The sequence below is a fragment of the Micrasema longulum genome, unplaced genomic scaffold (genome assembly GCF_059751315.1).
Source record: "Micrasema longulum isolate JH-2025_06_02 unplaced genomic scaffold, ASM5975131v1 h1tg000995l, whole genome shotgun sequence".
Lineage (NCBI taxonomy): Eukaryota > Metazoa > Arthropoda > Insecta > Trichoptera > Brachycentridae > Micrasema > Micrasema longulum.
Window position 1 is genome coordinate 1 of NW_028278183.1, and position 19961 is coordinate 19961.

General features: G+C 36.4%; 1 protein-coding gene and 1 non-coding gene across 2 annotated transcripts in view; both read right to left on the reverse strand.

Moving 5' to 3' along the window:
• Window positions 1–1038: 1038 nt before the first annotated feature.
• TRNAS-AGA (transfer RNA serine (anticodon AGA)) lies at window positions 1039–1120 on the reverse strand. The gene has a single exon. It is a non-coding gene; the product is annotated as a tRNA-Ser (tRNA).
• Window positions 1121–7972: 6852 nt separating this feature from the next.
• LOC148277670 (inactive tyrosine-protein kinase Dnt-like) overlaps window positions 7973–19961 on the reverse strand; it is a 116590-nt gene continuing 104601 nt past the window's right edge. The window contains exons 3-6 of the mRNA XM_088232544.1: window positions 15082–15716; window positions 10631–11059; window positions 9217–9513; window positions 7973–8762 (exon numbers count right to left, since the gene is read on the reverse strand). Of these exons, the coding sequence (XP_088088670.1) occupies window positions 8651–8762; window positions 9217–9513; window positions 10631–11059; window positions 15082–15716 (1473 nt within the window). The 3' untranslated portion in view covers window positions 7973–8650. The remainder of the gene's footprint in view (window positions 8763–9216; window positions 9514–10630; window positions 11060–15081; window positions 15717–19961) is intronic.

The window sequence follows — 19961 nt, forward strand, 5'->3', positions numbered from 1 at the left end:
TGTTCGTCTGGACATAACAATACCGTCTTCAACAACTGTTTACCGAAACACGTGGATGCCATGATACCTTTTATACGTAGAATTTCTTTACCAAAACAAGGCGTTAGAGGGAGGGGTTAAATCCATCCGCGTCAGGTTCGCTTCAGAATAGTCTTCAATGGTTGAGAACAACGCTATTACGTGGCACTTACCGGATTTTCCGGGTCGTTTCGTTTGCAGACTCGGCCAGAATGGCCGCGTCCGTGTTTCACCCGTCTGCGTTTGTCCGCTCTGGCTAGCTTGTCATAGAATCAAACCGTCACGAGAACCGCTTCGTTTCTCGAGAGACGAAATTTCATACACAAGACGGGGATGCACGCGCAAAAAAAATGTGACGAAGTACCTGGGTGGATTTATTCGTCACAGCATCTTCATCTTCAATTACACCACAGCCCATATCGAGGCTCCATCTGGTTCCGTAAAAAGGTTATTTTACGGAGGAAGGTTATTCGCCTCTCGCCCAACCCTTTACTGGAGATCAAGAGTTTTTCTGTAAGGTTTTTCCTTCACTTCGCTGGATTAGTTTCGGTTTCGTGGCGCGGAAGACTCCCCACTCTCTATTGGCTGTGACCTATATAGATCACATTTCCAGGGTTCCCGACGAGAACTCTGAAGCAGGACTTGATGGTAGTGTTGCTGATGTAATGCAACTTGGCGTTTCTCGGCATTTATTACCTGTCCTTCCTACAAAAGAGGCATCTTCCCTATATTAATCAATGTTAAATATGATGCGTTCCACGCCAAAAAATTATACCCTACATCAATTATACGTCGTTATTATTTACATAATACATAATTCTTTTTTACTAAAAAGCTGTCAAAAGACAGTAACAATTGTTTTTAGCGACACTTAAATTTTTGTGAAAATGCTACAGTATTATATTATTATGAAATAAATTTTCAGCTCGCATTTCCACTATCTTATTAGAGTGACGCTTCTCAATAATTTTTTATTTTTTATTATTTATGATAAACTCAAAAAAATAAAATACCAAAACCCGCAGTCGGTAGGATTCGAACCTACGCTCCCAGAGGGAATCTGATTTCTAGTCAGACGCCTTAACCGCTCGGCCACGACTGCTTATAACAAACCTAGCTAAATTTACGAAGTCATGACATAAAAAATATAGATAATTATTTTTTAGAAAGTATATTCAGCTGATCAATTTATTGATTTATATCTTTGGTTGTTCATAATGTTAAATTATTAATTACAGAATGATATACGAAATGATAAAACATTAGTCGTTAAATTCGTTCTTTCAATTTCCACTCACCATAGAGGAAAAAAAATTAAACCGTTATTGTAAAAAATACTACTAAGAATATTAGCTATTTTAAGGGGGGTGGAGGTTGGCCACGGGTGTTGCTAACACTGCTCTGAACTGTTTTTTAAGAAACAGTTTCACGATCCTGAGTAGTTTTTCCGTTACAAGTGATAGTTAAATGTATTTTAGCGAAACTGCCTACGCTGCGCTGCTCTAAACTGTTATTTAGAAACCGTTCTACGAAACGATTGACTGTTACTGCTATTTCTTTTAAATAACCGTAAAGCCCATCTCTAACTTACTCCGGTGACCGAACGATATTTTACATTTTACGTAGCCACACTATTTGTAAATAGTTATTATCCCATCCCCAGAAGTCCTGTTGCAGAAATCCCACAATTGAACGTAGTTATGCAGAAAGCAGCCAGTCCACAATTCCGGGAAAATGAGATATTGATGTTATCGGGTGCGGTAAGGACGATTCTATGTTCTGCTGAAAACAGACAGGCCGCTTTCATATAAAAAAACTGTATTAATCACCTCCGGAAAAATGTGTCGATCACAAAAACGGCATTTCTCAATTTGCAGAAAACACCCACAAAACTAGAAAAATCTTATGGTACTTTAATTTTTTTTTAAACTGGTAAAATACACAATGAGATTTTTGTTTGTAATATGTAAAAAAATCTTATGTATTTATTGTTTATCGTTTGTTAAAGTCAAAAACATTTAAACTATTGTGTAGATTTTATAATTCACTCTCTTCACAAAATGGCTATTATCTCAGTTTCACTTTTATATTGCTGGCTGCTTTCTGTATAACTACGTTCAATTGTAAGTATAAGTATGGCTGTTTTGGGTTATTAATGCACTTTAACTTTTCTCTCTCGTAGAAGAACACTTACCTATGCTTTTTTGAGTGAGATATGCAACAAACTTCAGGATTCTTTTGGATTAAGAGGCAACGCTTGAAAACAATTTTCCTAGTAGGTGATTTGGTTCAGCCGGATGACGGATGCCGGATTCAGCTCTTTTATTTATTTATATATCAACGGTTCAAGGAACCTTTCACAATAAAAAGTTTTACAGAAATAATCACAGCAGTGAACAATTCATTTTGTAATATATAATATGAAATATAACTTAATAATTCAACTAAATAATTAAAACTAAACAAATTAGTATTTTTTTTTTTTTAAACTGCAAAAAAGTAAAAAAGAAACATACAAATATAAGATGACAAATAAAAGATAACAAATTGAAGTGAGAAAACCTTATGTTCTATAGCAAATTAAAATTGAGAATAATTTAACATAAACATAAAGTTACTAGTATTTACCTAGGTTATAATAAAAAAGAAAAATAATGCTACAATAAGATTTTATAAATAAAACGATTTTTGGATCAATGTTAAAGCTTTAATAATCGTAATATTTACTTCACAAAAGTCAACAGATGGAAGAGTTGAGGAAATGTGGTTGTTCAAACATGGGCAGAATGGTAAATGTTACACAGTGTGTAAAGTGGCCACTTAAACCAGCCAATGACAGGTCATAAGCCCTGTAAATGCCCAGACTTCCATATTCCCTTCTCAAAAACGTTTTCCCTCTCTGTTGAAATAAATTTAAATATGAATAACTCCCTAGGGAGGAAATCCAGCCAGCCTGCAAGCATTTGGACATACTCAAACATTGTTGAGGAAATAACGTGTTTATTTATTAAAGGTCAATGATATACAAACATTTTTAATCAAAAAATCTTTCAAAAAAATATTCGAACCTGACTCCACGCTGGAATATTTAAACGACTATAAGCTATAATGGGAAAAAGGGCCGCCTCTTTAGCAGTGTGGGATATTCTTCCGCCAGTTTCCATCCCATCTCAATCGTTTCGTCCGGAAACTAATGGAAAATGAAAAATCCAGAGGCCCGGATATATTACATCATATTAGGGGCGTATTATTTATTCTTTCACATCTTCTACTCTCTTTCTCCCCTCACTTTGGCCGCATAAATAAGGGATTTCCAAAAAAACTCCGCCATTTCCATTACACGTTACCCAAATCTACACTCCATGAAACTTTGAAATACATAATTTAGAAGGAATTTTTACCCACGCATCAGATTGCCGAAGTAAAAAAACCGTGTGAAATCTTCAGAAAGATATGTATCAGATTTTTTTATATCTATTCTAAGCTTTCTCATCATTTTTGCGTAATACTGCGTTTCGCTATTATTATTTCAGGTGTTTTTAAACGAATACTTAAGGAAAATTTGCGCTTTTAGTAAAAAAGTTTCAAGCATTTTTAGGAATCATTTTATATTATATCGTAGTTTTATGAAACCTTTTTAAGGATGTGTAATCTTTTTTATTATGATGCTACGCAACTAGGGAGTAATTTAAGGTGTTGAAGATTCACCATCTTCTGATCTGGGTCTAATATGCTCATCACGGAAAAACCTCCCTTATCGTGAACATTTATTTAAGTGGAAATTTAGAAAGTATTCTATAAAATTTCCTTCACGAGGGAGACTTTACCAGAGCATTATTATTTGGCTTAATGTTTTATTTTTCTTCAAAACATTTTATTTTTAAATTGTATCTTACGGAATTCATGGATTTACGTAAATCCATGAATTCCGTAAGATACAGATGTTTACGTAAACACGCAATATTTTTATAATCGTTGCATTAATTTCAAATTTTATTTATCCGTATTAATCTGTGTAGACAGATTGGGTCAATTGTAATTAATATTCACCGAAACTTCTTTTCCCACGGTTTCGAAATAACACGGTACAAGAATGAAATGAAAAAAATATTTGAACATTGATTTAACAATGCGTTATAGTAATAATAATAATGTTTGGATAATTTATATAGCGCCATTTTTGTGAAAATCACCTCAAGGGCGCTGTACTATAAATAAATATCCCAACACGTATTGCAGCTACAGAGCGCATGGACGGTTGGGATTCTAGTTCCTCGTCTCCAATTATGATATATTACAATTATGATATATATGAGCTAGATAACAAAACGTCTTGCAGCTACAGAGCGCATGGACCATAAGAAATCTAGCCCCTATTTACATTTTTATTTTTAAATTAAGAAGTTTAGAGTTTAAGTGATATTTTAAAACGAAATAAAAAGCAGATTTATAAAATTAGAATTTAGCAACAAGTCTTTATATTTAACAACAAGTCTTGCAGCTACTGAGCGCATGGACGGTCTAGACCCCAAATAGTATACTATTTGTTTTCAGAATACACTACATCGATCGTTCACTTACTCGGCGTATAATATTCGCATAAGAAAGTAATAGTGAATAATCTTTGTTGTGATTTTTTTAGTATTTTGTGGTAATGTTTCATTTTTCAATAAAATTAAGGTACAATAAATCGTCGGGTTTCTGGCAGATTTTTACAAGTTGTGAGATATTGCACATTAAAAGTTAATAAGTGCTTACCCCGAATCATCAAGAAAAATAAAACAGTAAGTTGAATATTATAAAATATATTTTTTGGTATTTGGGAGGTAGGCCACGATTTTGGCCACACATCTTTACTGTTTACAATGACTAATTTTTCCATACATTACATTAAGAATTTTCTTATGAGGCCTGGACACTCAAACGTCGACGGTAACGAGGCAGCCGATGAATTGGCAAGGCTGGGAGCTAAGACAGCCCTGAATCCTACTGTGGGTTCCCTAAATGTGCTCCTCGAAATGAGCTTAGATCATGGGCCAGAAAGCAGAGCGTAATGCTCTGGCAAAAAGTACCTGGTCAGCACCATGCGAAGGAACTGTCGCAAAGTTTTGCCTTTGATCTAATAAAGCTCAGCCGAAATCAAGTCAGAGCCCTTACAGGGCACTGCAGATTGAACCGACACCTTGCTAGAATGGGCCTTTCCAAAACTTTTAGAGGTAGGTTCTGCAGTGCAGATGAGAAAACACGCATACACATTATATGTGAATGTGATGCTTTACATCATAAAACGAGCCTCATCCTCGGAGGACTACAGGTTAAACCTGAGAATGTTAAAGAGCTCGCTCCCAACCTAAAATCCCGATATTTTACGGATCTGGGCTTGGAGGGCGAGAACTATTCACGGGGACCCGTCACAATAGATCTTCACGGGACGCAGTGACGTCAGGAGATAGTATAATAGCACTGACCCCCACCACAAAGAATAAGAATAAGGATGAGGCAGTTACACCCTTTTCCAAAAAATAATTATGACTGATTTTTTTATCAACTCGTAATTTAATGTAGGTTTGTAAATTAAAAAAAATACATGGCTTCAGAAGAACATTCCTCACAGTAAGCTTTAAAAAATTATATTTTTTTTTTTCTTCAAAATATCACGTTAAAATATATATATGTAAATATATATAATCTCAAAATAGTAAATCTTCAATTTCTCAGACTAGCATCCCTTCCGCAAACCCCTACCCCTCGTTTACCCTCATATACCTCCGCGTGTGGTGCGTATCGCACCACACGCGGACAAGGGAAGCGGCTGGGTAGGAGAGAGGTAGTGGTTTGTGGAGGGACTGCTTGTCCAAGAAATTAAAGATTTACTACATTTTGAGATGACAAAAAAAATAATCGTTTTTTAAATAATTTCATAAGGATTTTTTTAAAGCTTACCATAAGGAATGTTCCTTTGAAGTTTAGCGGTCTGGCCTCAAAAAGCCGTGAATAAACATTCATTCGCTAAATTTTTACTACAACGTTACATATCATATTGTAGTATGAAAAAAGTTTTTTCAATAAAATCTTTTGGCGCCTCCCCTGGCAATAGTCCGCGCCTGCTAGATTAGAAGCCGCTGATTTACTGTATATCGTTTATTAAACATCACACAAAAATCTAATAGGCAGCCCGAATTAGTACGGCTTTCAATATTATTGTACTATTTTTTTAAACTAACAAATCATTACAGTTAATGCAAACTTATTATTAGAAAATATTTACTTCTTGTATCATATACATAACTGCACTTTTGAACCCAGAATGTTATGTGAATGATTTTTTCTAACCGCTGGACGACGGTCACAGATTTAGTGTTTTTGTAATTATTGTAATATGGACAGGTGGGTAAATTAATAAGAAGGAAAAGCAAACATGTTTTTTTTATAAATTCGATTTATTGTTTACAGTAAAATATGTACAAAATTTGACTTACTATAATTATACTCAATGGTTTTACAACCCCACAATAAATATTTGTTCAGCATAACAAAATCTACACATTTACTACATCATATAAAAATGTACAACATTATAAAACTACTATCAAACATTACGTACATATATAAATGTATATTTGTATGTTCCTAAAACGTTTCTACATTATTTACAGTATTTAAAAAAGATCTAGCTTTACTAACCTCATTCAATTACTTATTTATTTCGGTAGGTACTGTTTTTATTGTCATATGATTAATATAACAAAGTCAAATGGTATCGATTTTGATTTATTTTCAAATTCTAGTTTGATAAAGGCATGTGTTGATTTAATTCTTGCATATTTGCGCGATTTAACATTTCGATTTAAAATATAATAAATAATATTTACAATTATGTACATTAGAGAAGTAAAAAATAATCTTGTATTTTTATAGAATAACAAAACATAGGAACTAAAATATTGTACGATTTTCTAATTCAAATGGAATAAATATACTTTTAGTCACAGGGTGAAATTGTTTTATTTTAAAATTACGAATTCTGCAGTAAGATTCTGAACGCTGTCTAGGGAAAGAGAAAGCGTTGCTAGCACATAATAAGTACGTAAATTACGTGCTAGCAACACATTCTACCACCGTTCTAGAGCGTTCAGAATCGCACTGCTGGGACAGACTTAGTTAAGTGATGAATCTGTGATGATTATTTTTAGCTACCTAAATATTAAATACAATACGATTTGGCACATTAAGTTACAATTACAAATATCATAAACATAGTGCATTTGTATACATGGTTAATAAATATTAGTTTATTTTATTCTGTACAAGTATACAATAAAATATTTTGACATGAAAGAGTATTTTTAGTGATTTTAAAATTAGTACCAGAAATCAAAATTGATGACTGATATCGGAAAATAATGCAACAAGAATAAAAATGTGGTAAACATTAATTAATTAACGTTTCTTTTTATATCCTTGTTAACGTTGAATGAAATTGATACCACTAATTAAAAATCCAATTGAAGGGTACACGACAAGAACAGGCTCATTAAAGAATAACAAGAGAGCATTTATTAAAATACCTTTTTAATTGATGCAATACCATTTTTTTTATAAAATTACAAAAAAAAAAACAAACTAAAATGTGTACTTTATATATTTTTTAAATACCCTTTCTTGAAAGGACAAAAACGAACTTGTTGCAGTAATATTCACATTGCGTCAATTTTTTTGCCGTCCTAGACACCAAATTTATTTCCTACAGTTTATAGGTTAGGGAGTAACATTATGTTAGTTTTTAATATTTAATTCTATAGAGCCAGAAGAAAAAAAATAGCATTAAATATCTCGAAAATTGAAAACTAAAATTCCCCGAAAAAAAAAAACCTGTTTTAGCCGTGTACTGCAATGCGCAAGTTTAGTGTTTTTTTTTTTAAATATTAGACTGTTAAACAAAGCCAAAATAAAATTTTTATGTATCGTATTATAAGCGCTATGCTTTTTAAAGTTTTGTATTTTTTAAATTACTTCGCGTGTGACGTCTTGTCCCTTCTTCTCGATGAGTTCCACTGATAGGTCAGTTAACCTAACGTAAACAGGAAATCTATTACAAATCTCTTATCATTGGTTGATTCGGAAGAAGTAGTGACGTCATGCAAAGTAGTTCGTTTTTGTTAAAATGTTTTTTTTTCATACGTTTTCAAAAAACTTCGCCGTACAATTTAATTGATACATTTTTTACATCCAATTTCCGTGGGACCGAACTTCCTCATTGCTCACATTTCAGGTTTAAAAGTTGATTGCAATAAATGCTGAGCTGGTTTAGTGGTCAAACTAAAATACAATTATTATTTACAAGTAGTCTTCGTACTCCGAAATTGACAAGGAGTATCGTATTCACAATCTATATTAAATTTTACAATACGTATAAAAGAAAGAGCGGCCATTCACCACAATATATCACAACATTTCAGTAACAGACATTATGACGGTTGAACTAAACAAAATCTGCTAACCCAAACATCTAAGCGGCTACGAGTAAGCGTTCTAAGTTGTTTTGACACAATAAGCAGGTCACTCTCATTCTCATCAGGTTCCATTAGCGGAGTTGGCAAGGCCTCCACCACCACTTCATTACAGAACACGACTACACGTATCTCGTGAGCTGTGTGTAGAAGTCCTGGAGGAATATCTGCAGCTGCGGGACTGTCGGTCTATCGTCAGGAGACATGGCCCAGCAGTACGCCATTACAGCAAACCTGAGAGAGAAAAAAAACATTTCGGTTAAAAGTTAATTTACACGCAGTAAAATACGGTTTTGTGGAAAAAGCGGACGGCTGTTTTTGACTCGGTGAAAATCCTGAAAAAGGCAATCGAGTAGAGAAACGCCCGCCTTGTAGTGTAGTGGTTGGTACGTTTGTCTACCATGCCTGAGATCCTGGGTTCGATTCCTGGGAAGGTTGACATAAAATATTCGTTTTCAAAGACGATTTTACACTGAAGTATTACATTGACCCTGGATTAGCACCTGAAGCGTAAGACAGATCACCTTAATTTAAGGTAAAAAATTATCAGGTGAGGATAAGAGTTTGATGATGTTGTTTTCTTTGTTTTGTTTTACACTAAGCAATTAACAATTAACAACTCAACCAGAAAATCGGTAACTGCTTATATACATTGGCACAATTTTTTTTATAAGACAAGAAAACTTACAGCTCATCCGGGCAGTTGACTGGCTGAGCTAATCTGTAGCCATCCCTCAAGTAAGCCCCCATCTCGAAGGGGTCTATCTCCAGGTAGGGCTGCTGGGCGAGGGTGGTGAGCTCCCAGAGCAGCACCCCGAAGGCCCACGCGTCCGACGCGGGGGAGAAGCAGCGCCGCTGGAGCGCTTCCACCGCCAGCCACTTGACGGGCCGGTTCTCGTTGTCGCCCAGGCAGTGATAGTCGGCGGGGAACAGGTCGCGAGAGAGAGCGTTGTCCGTGATCTGCACTCGCAGCTTGTCATCCACACTAGAAGCAAATCAGCATTTGTACAATACGGTCAAAAGTAAATACAGAATGGCCGGCGGAGGGGTGGCGACGGCTCTGGTTTGCCCGATCGGACTTGTGTCTCTCCAAAAAGCTAATGAACTAACATACCCTATCGCCGTCAGAATTGGGAAAGTTAGATTGAGACAGACAAATTGACTTAACGTACTGAGGCGCACTGTCGGAGATAGGGACATTGAAAGCATTGAATGTACATTATAAATAACGCAAATCTAAAAAATCCCTTCATTGACCATTTTTCACCATATCGAGTCTGTCCAACACAGTTTTCTAAGAAAAGGGGCATGGTTGCTTAGATTGCAAAGGGGTAATTATTCCTATTTTGAAATAGTGCAATCTCTAAATCTGTCTTCATTGGAGAAACGTAGAACTGAGATAGACCTTGTACGCATTTTCAAAATACGTAATACTATAAGTGTTGCCCACCGCTGGTGCAATCAATTTCTTTTCCTGTTCCCAACCATGTCACTAGAAGTCAAAATCTGCTATTTATTAAAACTTCTAAAAGCAACTTTTGTTTTTACACAACTTGGAATTTTTCGGGATAGATCTCTCGGCTTTTCGTAGATCTCTTCGCCACTAAAACAGTGTGAGATAAAGATGGATTGGAATGGTTTAGCTTTAGTTTATGAATATAATATTGTAAACCATTATTTTATTTCCCTTGTTTGTCTTTGCTACGTAGTTTTTTTTTTTTTTTGTTTAGTTTCTAGTATATTTTTTTTTGTGTAACTGCTGTAATTGACTTAGGCCGTATGTACAATAAATAATTTTAAGCTTAAAATTTGATTTTTCAGTGTGCGGATCAAAAAAGTGACCACAATACAACGGCTCCAAGTAAGCGGGTAGGGCTTTTAATGCAAAATACATATGCTAAAAAGTATTTTGGAATTGTATGTTGTATTTTTTTCAGAAAATCTACCCGCTCTATATTTGAATTCATTACTAGTGTTTACCAGAGACAAACGTATAGCACAGACAACAAAATAAATATTTTTTTGATTCTTTGGTCCCTAGATCAATCAGGTCAATATAAAAATGGTGGTACATAAAAGTAACAAATAGTAAAAATACTTACACGCAATTTCTCGCAGCAATATCTCTATGCACGAGATGTTTCTTGTGTAGATATTGTAGTCCTTGCGAGACTTGCAGCGCCATATCGACCACCTCCTGAGTGGTCAGGGTATGCGCTACACCCTCAGCAGACACCTTGCACTTCTGAAGGAATTTCTTCATGTTCGTGTATCCCCCGTGAGGGTAGATTAGGAAAGGCGCGGTGTGATCTTCTATCGACACTCCGAGTACGCTCAACACGTTGCGGTGCTGCAGCCCATACATGGCCATTCCTTCTTGAAGGAGGAGAGAAACTTGCACTTGGGACGCGTGTTCAGTTACTGTCTTCACCAGAACTTCTTGCTCTCTGGAGTCTTCATCCGTGTACGATCCTCGGTAGACACGACCGAACGTACCCTCCAAAACAACGCTGCGTAGTCGGACCCGACACCTGGTGACAACAATTATGATATTTTATAAGAAAAAAGGAAATTATAATTAATTTTAAAAAAAGAATGGAACTTTTAAAATTACGATTTGTGACTAGTTATAAAAAGTATTAAAATCACAAACAAAACATGGCTTACTCTCGAATGGATAATTAACTGTTGGGTCTAATGCGCCCTATTCCAGAACGGAAGCTGTAGAAGTAGGGATGCATAAATATCTTCCCATGAATAATGCAAACGACAACAATGGGCAGAGAAATGCAAAGAATCGTGAAACTGTAAAACGTCCGCTTGCTCAGTATAAACTTGCCAGTCTTTTTTTACTTTGCGGCCTTAATACATAAAATATTCGGTGCCGTACCGTTTTATTAAAAAAAAATATTTACCATCAGAAGCGCACTAAAAAACCAAACAAAACTGATACATTTAAATACGTATTTAAATATACATGTATCAAGGTTGGCTTAGTGTGCAAAGTAAAGATTTAACGGCGTAAAAAGTTGTATGAAAGCAGTTTGTGCCATTCATTTTATCTCAATCTATAAATACGGATTTCCACCCCAGAAATCAACAGAGGACGCTCTTAACGCATCAGTCAAGGTTATTAGGACTGTACTGCAAGACAAGAAAATGGTCGTAGCGATCTTGCTCGACATAAGAGGAGCCTTCGATAATGCTTGGTGGCCATTTTTAATCCTACTCTATAAATCCGATCCTACTGCGGACCGAGCTTCCGGAATTACATCTTAGATTATGTACTCCAGAAAGACTTGGGTGCGGGAGTTGAACTGAAGCCATTCGCGGACGACCTTCTCTTGACTGCCGTGGCAGACAATACATCAGAACTTGAGAGGATGACAACCAAATGCGCTTAAGATTATAACAACATGGGGCTCTAAAGCCAAACTCCAATTTGCCGAAGACAAAATCAACGCGATGTTTATAACCAGAATAAAGGACCGCCAGCCAGCCATTCACATTAACGGAGTTCAGTTGAATTACGTGGACCACTTTAAGGTGTTGGGTCTTACCATAGATCGCAACCTTAATTAGTCCAAACATGTTGACAGTGTTGTTAAAAAAGCCGCAGACATTACAAACTCGTGAGAGCCGCCAAGCCCTCATGGGGTGCGTCGCCGGAGGTTATGCAACAAATATACGTAGGTGCTGTAGAGCCTCTGATCACGTATGCCTCAAGCGTGTGGGTGGACACGGTCAACAAGAAAGTCAACCGGAAAAAAACTGAACTCCATTCAACGACAAATAGCCATCAAGTCATGCAAGGGATACAGGACCATCTCCTTGGTATCATCACAGGTTTTGAGTGGATTCATGCCACTCGATATGAGGATCAGGGAGCTTGCAGTTGCATATGAGGTGAAGAAAAGCCTCACCTTGCAAGACTTGTCGCAAAACAGATTGTATCAGGTAGTGGGAGACTATTTCTTATTTCCTAATCCAGCGGAGGGCTATCCAATCATAGCTACGATGATCAAGTTTTGCCTAGAATGGCGAAAGAAAAGTTTAGGATTTTCACAGATGGCAGTCTCTTAGATGGAAAAGTAGGTGCAGCTTTTGTACCCTACGATAGCGTCAGAGAGCTACCGTCGATAAAGTTGAAACTTGGCGATTTCTATTTCGTTTTTCAGGTGGAACTGTTTGCGATCAGAGAAGCCCTGGTCTATGGTTTGAAGAATCCACCAAACAGATGGAAGAAAATAACCATCCTGACCAAGAAAATAACCAACTAACCGATTGCAAATCTGGCGTCCATGTAATAACTGACATAAATTCAGTCAACCCTATTGTAATGGACATCAGATCAGATATCCAGAAGCTACGATGCAGACACCAGGACGTGTACATTGGCTGGATAAAGGGACACTGCGGAATCCTTGGCAACGAAAAAGCTGACGAAAAGGCTCGGGAGGCTACGCTTAAGAAGACAGCCCCCGATTTCACCGATTTCCCGCTCAGCTTTACCAAAAGGAAAATAAGAAGCAGGACCCTTCAACTCTGGAACGATCGTTATTTCATGGTGGGTTTATGAGCTACCTGCATCGCTTCAAGTTCTCCGAGATCAACAGCTACCCATGCGACGGTAAAACTCCTCAAGATGTCCCTCACCCGTTGATGTATTGGCCCTTTTTCAGCTTATTATGACAACAGCTGGAGGTGCGATGCAGAAGCCTGGAATCTTTGCGACTTTCCATAGGTGATAGGTTATAAAGAACTCAAACGAGAGGTAGTATCATACATGATCAATATAGTGCAGGCAATTGGTTAAAAAAACCAAAATAGGGAAAAAAATGCCGAACACTCTTCTAGTGGAACAGAAGGCTCGTTGACAACTGTCATCAGGCCGGATTCTCCTGAAGAGTTTTAAGTGGTTTCCTTTCCACATGAGCAAATGCTGAGAAGTTCCTGATTGGCCCACATTAGAGTAACATTCCTGATCCCAACAGTTAAGCTAAAATAAAGTAATATAATAGCAGAAAAATCCTGTTTTTGAAATAGCCTTCTTGTATATTATAAGCAAGGTAAAAAATAATGCAACTCCCATATTAAAAAATCTATAAATGGATATTTATTGTACCCTAACAATGGTTTGAATACCCATTTAGAAAGCAACATAGTCTCCAAGAAAACTATATTAAAAACGTTTTTGGAGGAACAAACTTTCATTCTCTATGTACCTACTTCCACATATCACATACCACGAGTATATTAATTGGACGCTGATTTACTGTGCGACCATACCGCGCGTACAAGTCCTCACTGTCACTCTTCATATTGCTTTACACACTGTGCATGGACCACTACCAAAGAGGCAGTTGCTAAATGAAAAAATCTCGATGAAATCGAGAGTAGTCATTGATTCCTTCTGAATGCCATAGACATTTTCAAGTGGTAAAGTATGAGATGAATTTGGTGACACCGACAAAAAATAGAGACATCTTAATACAGAATTTTATATCTTTTATTTTTTAACAATTTATGTCACTGACATTATGACTACGATTGATACACATATCTAATATGTTATATAAAGATTTAATGATAATTTAATACAGTTTTTAAGTTACGAGTATGTCAAGATAAGTGCTAGAGTGACAGCGGCAGTCGAAATCGATTAAACGCCTCGTTTATTTGTTCCGAGCGACAATTTTCTCAAACGATGTCACTCATTTATTCCATCGCCTTTGTTAGTGAAACCCGTGTTCTCGTTAACGAGTTCGCTCAAACCACGCATGGATACAATTAATACTGTCTCGGTAACGATCAATAGTCTACACGAAAGATTTTCGAATTATTGTCCAAATAAATTATGTTGGCTCTAAACAGAAAGATTTAAAAGATAAATATGTTCGGCCTGCAGAGATATGACCCGGCGTATCAGTATTGAGCCGTTCGGATTAAAATTAATCGCGTACCTTTCATACCCAATTTGGAGGGAGAAATTGAGCGCGTCGACTTTAGTTGGACCGGCAACGGGCAACGGGCAACGGGGATCCCGAGGCGGTAGGGAATAAATCATCTCAGGCAACGAGGAGAGCTAATTATTGATCGGCCGATCAGCGACCAATCCCCGCTTGTTGGCTGTTTCGTGAGCGATGATTAACACCGTGTCTGCACTTGCCACCATAACTGAAAAGTGCCGCCATTGTTAACAGCTTCCACCACCGTTCGGCCTTGCCTCGGACCTCATTCTGAACGATGGAATGTTGGAAGTAAGTGAAACCAAGCCGATGAATAAGTGCGATACGATTTAAACTGTAGGTATTTTCATTTCACGCTTGAGAGCTAAACTCGACGGACAAATGTTATTTATGTTGTCATATCACGGAACACGTTCGGCCCCATACTGAGTCGAGTAATTGAGGATTGGCGAATCACGAGACAACATGCAAATTTTAATGGATGTGTGTATGTGTATATTCTTAATACAGCATTTGTATACATTTAACAACATAAATAATAAATTTAAGGGAAAACGTTTTTTTTAAATTTAGTGAGAACTAACCTTTGGATCGTTAATTCAGCAATTCTCTCGTGTAAATCTTTGGATCTCTCATCGACAACTGAATAGCTTGGCATTCTTCTGAAACTGGCATAACTGCCTCCAGATTTACACGAAGATCCACTGGTTCCAGTGAAGGCCGTGTGAGGTATCGCTGTATCCACAGACAAAAATGTAGTGTGTGCTTGAGCGCTGGATCGAGATCTCGCATCCTGTAATATCTCTCCTTGCCTCCGAGCCTTATTGTTTCGGACATAGCAAGTGGCGACTAGAAGGGTTACCACAGCGATCATCGCCAGAGCGCATCCTACCGCGATGTAGAATATATTAGCCGACGTCGTTTCGGTGGGTGCTGTGTCGACTGACACGTGCATACTCTGGTCTCTTCTGCTCGGGTCTTCCTTGAGGCAGATCTTTTTTCTCCTAAAGTTGAGACGAGTGACATTATTAGCGGCCTTATTGAGGGTTATGTTGATAGTGATGGAGACATCTACTTCCGCAGCCAGATGTCCCGAGCAGGGGAGGGATATTCGAAAGGTTTGAGGAGCGGTCGGGATCCCCCCAGAACGGCTGATATTGAGGGGTGCGGCGGAGATGGCGGCGGTGTTGGAAACATCTACGTTGATCGTGTACGGGAGCTGAAAGAAAAAGATTCCCGAGATTAGAGTAGGTACACCAAAATTAAATTTCACAATCTGTTATGATTACGAAGGAGAAACCAGTTTTAAATACATACGATAATATTAGTTTAAGAGCGTGTTTGCCAGCAGACAGTGGGATAGGTATATCATTATCGTGACCGCAGATGCGACTCGAAGAGAGGAAAATGATTACTTTCGTCGTAAGAGTAATCCAATTTGAAAGAGTACTTCAATCTCGGAAGTTGAAGCGGGCTTCTGGCAACACACTTTCAATCATACGCTAAATGATATGCAGTTGGGTTGTTCCGCTGGGACTAAAGTCATTATGCTTCAGCAATTAGAGTTTTGTTTGCTACCCATATCCATGTAGTTATACTTATTTCATGTTATTTGTAGATCGCTACACAATATAAATGTATTTGTATTAGAAAACATACATTTTTACGATGAGATGCATACAATGAGATGTTGGCCAGAGGAACATAATATATTACGATAGCGGAAAAGTAGTAGTTCCACACTATTTCACATTCCTTACTTAGGCTAATATGCTGATATAGACTTTTAAGTTTGGTTAATTATTCAAATTACATAAGCGTGTGAGAAACAATAACTTCTTTTAAATTTGAACGGTAAAACAAACATGAGTCAAGAATTACTAGTAGTAATGATAATAGCGAAGAACAGCGTTGTATGTTTGGACAAAAAATACCGAACATCGATCGGCAAATGGCCACGACTTGAAACAATATCTTCTACAGTTATGCGAGAGAAACATAACCTGTAATTTAAAATGAAAACAAAACAAAAATAAGTGCACAGTGTGGTTTAAATGATGCGAAATCCAATCATGAGATAATAAAAAATGTTTTTAAATAATAAGAAAATACTGACTCGGACTTATTTTGTACGATTGTCAAAGTTAGCATACAATGAGAATAAAGATAATTTCAGTCAGATAAATCTCACACGCAACAATAAAGGTTTCAGCTCTTTCGCTTTACAAAAATCAACGGGAAGAATTAAAGATACGTGCATGTTTAAACATAGGATGAATGGTTAATGATACACGGTGTGTGAAGTAGTCACATCAACCAGCCAACGACGGGTGATAAGCCCTGTAAATGCCTAGATTTTCATACTTCTCTATAACGTTCTCTATCGATATTTAATCCGTTCATTAACATAAATATCGTTAAATAATATATTATTTTACCACAAAGTTAGTGCTTCAAATATTGATATTTGTTACAGATAGCTGCTTCTTCTTGCACAATTATTGCACATTTCGCTGTATCTTTATATGAGCAGCTCTATAAAGTTCTGCCTATTGTTCTCAACCTCTCTGACCTTCTTTATCGACGTTTGATCTGCAGCTTCTTAATCTGTTTCTTCGGAGTTAAGATTTAGGGCAGATTAAACAGGATTTCTATTGAAGAGGCAGTAAAAAATAATCCAATAAATTATTTTATATTATATTAAACGAGCCAATGCCGACGTTGTAGCAGTGGATACAAAAATCCACAATATTATTTTCATCAATGGAACGCCAATTTCTGAAACACCGCGTGTTAAAAAAGCTCAGTACTCGCGCAAGAAGTGTGAAAATCTGTACTGAAATAATTACCCATTGTGGATTTGTTCAGCAGTAATCTAATTTAGGCGAGAACTTTAGCGTGAAATACCAATACACTTAGGTCGGTAAATATTGTGTTGATTTACACGCCACAACGAGAATTAGAACAGAAAATATACAGACGATATGTATGTTATGAACGCTATGAAAAACGGCATTGCGCTATACAAAACATTATATATTACGTTTTATTGTTAGATATACCTAGGTACGATAAAAAAAAGCATTTTTACCATCTTGAAAAGTAATAATTTGTGATTGTATTTAATTATGATGTAACGCTGCAATAAATCATATATAAATGCTCGTTTTATTTATGCTTATTAAATATACTTCCGATCAAAAGTGTCTCATTCTTGATATTTATTTATTTAGACTTTTTCATGCGAAAAATAAAACAATATTAATATTTAAAAATAACATTTGTATGGCTTTACGGACGAACGAATCGTAAATTGATAAATAAATTTATATTGCGGGTTGTAATAATAAATACAAATGGACCGGTCAAGAACATTCTCCTTAGCATATTTCTCATCATGTTACTGTGGTGTACTTCGAAAATTAAACTCGTTATTTATTTACATAATATTATAAGAACATAACCCTAGGTCGAGAAATAAGGGGCATCATGCAGGTTACAATAAATAATAATAAACCGAATACCAATTACGTGGTAAAACATTTAAGTCCGCTATATACAAAACATTCCAATCTCGGCGCGGAGGGGCAATTTTCTGTGCTACGGCCGCAAGTACCCCGCGGCCCCTTCGATATCTATTTGAATAAACGAAAATGTATCGACGCGGGTTCTGTGTGGCCTGTACCCGTTACCAGTTACCAGTTACCAGTGTTACCACGTGGCAGCGGAGAGGGCCAGCTACATTTTTTGCTCTCAGATCTTGGACGGATGTTGGGAGAGCTTGTACCTAAGTGCAGTCACGACGTAATGTGGGGACTATAATAATATTTTTATTGATTACCTGATAATTGCGGACAAGGTTCGGTGCGGACATGTCCGATTGAAAGCTGATTAGTATAATTACGTACCCACTGTAATAACGCATGGCGGAGAGTTGTGGACTGATCCGTGGATAATTGAAATTATTCATAATTGAGGATTAAGTAAGTCATTTCTTTATTATTGTAATAATAATACGAGAATATACATATACTCATAAATATACGTAATTTTTAATTTTTTTACATTTTTTTTTATAGATAGTATTATGTATATGTCATTAATTTATTTCCATACCCTGTGTTATGTTTATTTTGTAATTTTTTTAAACGTTCTCATACCCTTTTGATTTGTAGTGTATCGTAATTTTTATTCTGCTTTTGTAAATAATGTTATAGTTTAAAATATTAAAACGTCTGTAAATAAATACTGTTATCTGCATGTCCCTAAATGAGTTTTTTACAAAAACTCCTTGGGAATATTATATAAAATTATGTATAATATGTTTTAAATTTAAATAAAAAAAAGATGAAAAAAAAGAACCGTATTATAGGTATATTGTAGATATTCACAATTAATTGTCCGTTCAAAACAACGGAGTTGAAAATTATTTATATATATATCACACATATTTTTTTTGCACAAGCCAGGAGCCCAATTACAGTGGTGATTTACAGCACATAACAAAAAGGCTTTAAAACAACACATTGAATTTCTGTGTTCTCACCCTTCCTTGGGTGGATCGGGTATCTTAGCAATCACGCTACGGGGGTTGCCATATCATAACTCTGTTTATTGAAATAGTGCATATTGCATTTTGGTAGAAGTTACGCTAATTATTCATAAGGTGGGGGTTCACAGAGGCCAGTGCTCTGCTTTTCGAGAGGAAATACATCAATGAAAATTTGTTATTCCAGAAAACATTGGCGTCATCTGTCAGGATAAGTGAGTGATGTAGCAGAAAAGATGAAAACAATTTGCAACGCAAAACATTGTAAGAAAGTAAAATCAAAGTTTCCGAAGCTCGAAACCGGGAGATGGTGGCGCTTAGTCGCGCTTTAATATCACGAAGTATTCGCAACAAAAAATATGTAATGCATGTCTTTGTTGCCTTTTATTAGGTGTATTAAAATCTTACATATTATTTTCAGTTTTCGAGATATACTTGCCAATACGGTCATGTTTGTTTTTCAGAATTTCATCAAGTGACGTTTTTAAGGAATATTCGGTTCGAAACAAGATCTTAGTATTTCTTTACACATTGACTGTTTAATTAATGATTTACTATTTTTTGTTTGTTACATTTTTTTCTTTGCATTTTAAAATAGGTACGGAAGTTAAAAATACAAAATACGCTATTACCCAGTATTATGTGGCCATTTAATTTAGATATCATGACATACATTATTAGGTGTATAAATTTCAGGTGGTATTCAGAATGTAATGAAAATGCATTTGGTGAGGAATTATTATATTGTACGTCCTTTTCTTGAACTGAAAGAAGTGATTGGCTTCTGTGATAGGGCTGCAACAACACGCCACGAGCTACAGGCGCAGGCGAAGAAGGTTTTTAAAGTCGAGACGTTACGAGATATACGAGTAGCCACCCCCGAGATTGTTCAGTCGCCTTTCTTGACCAACAGGT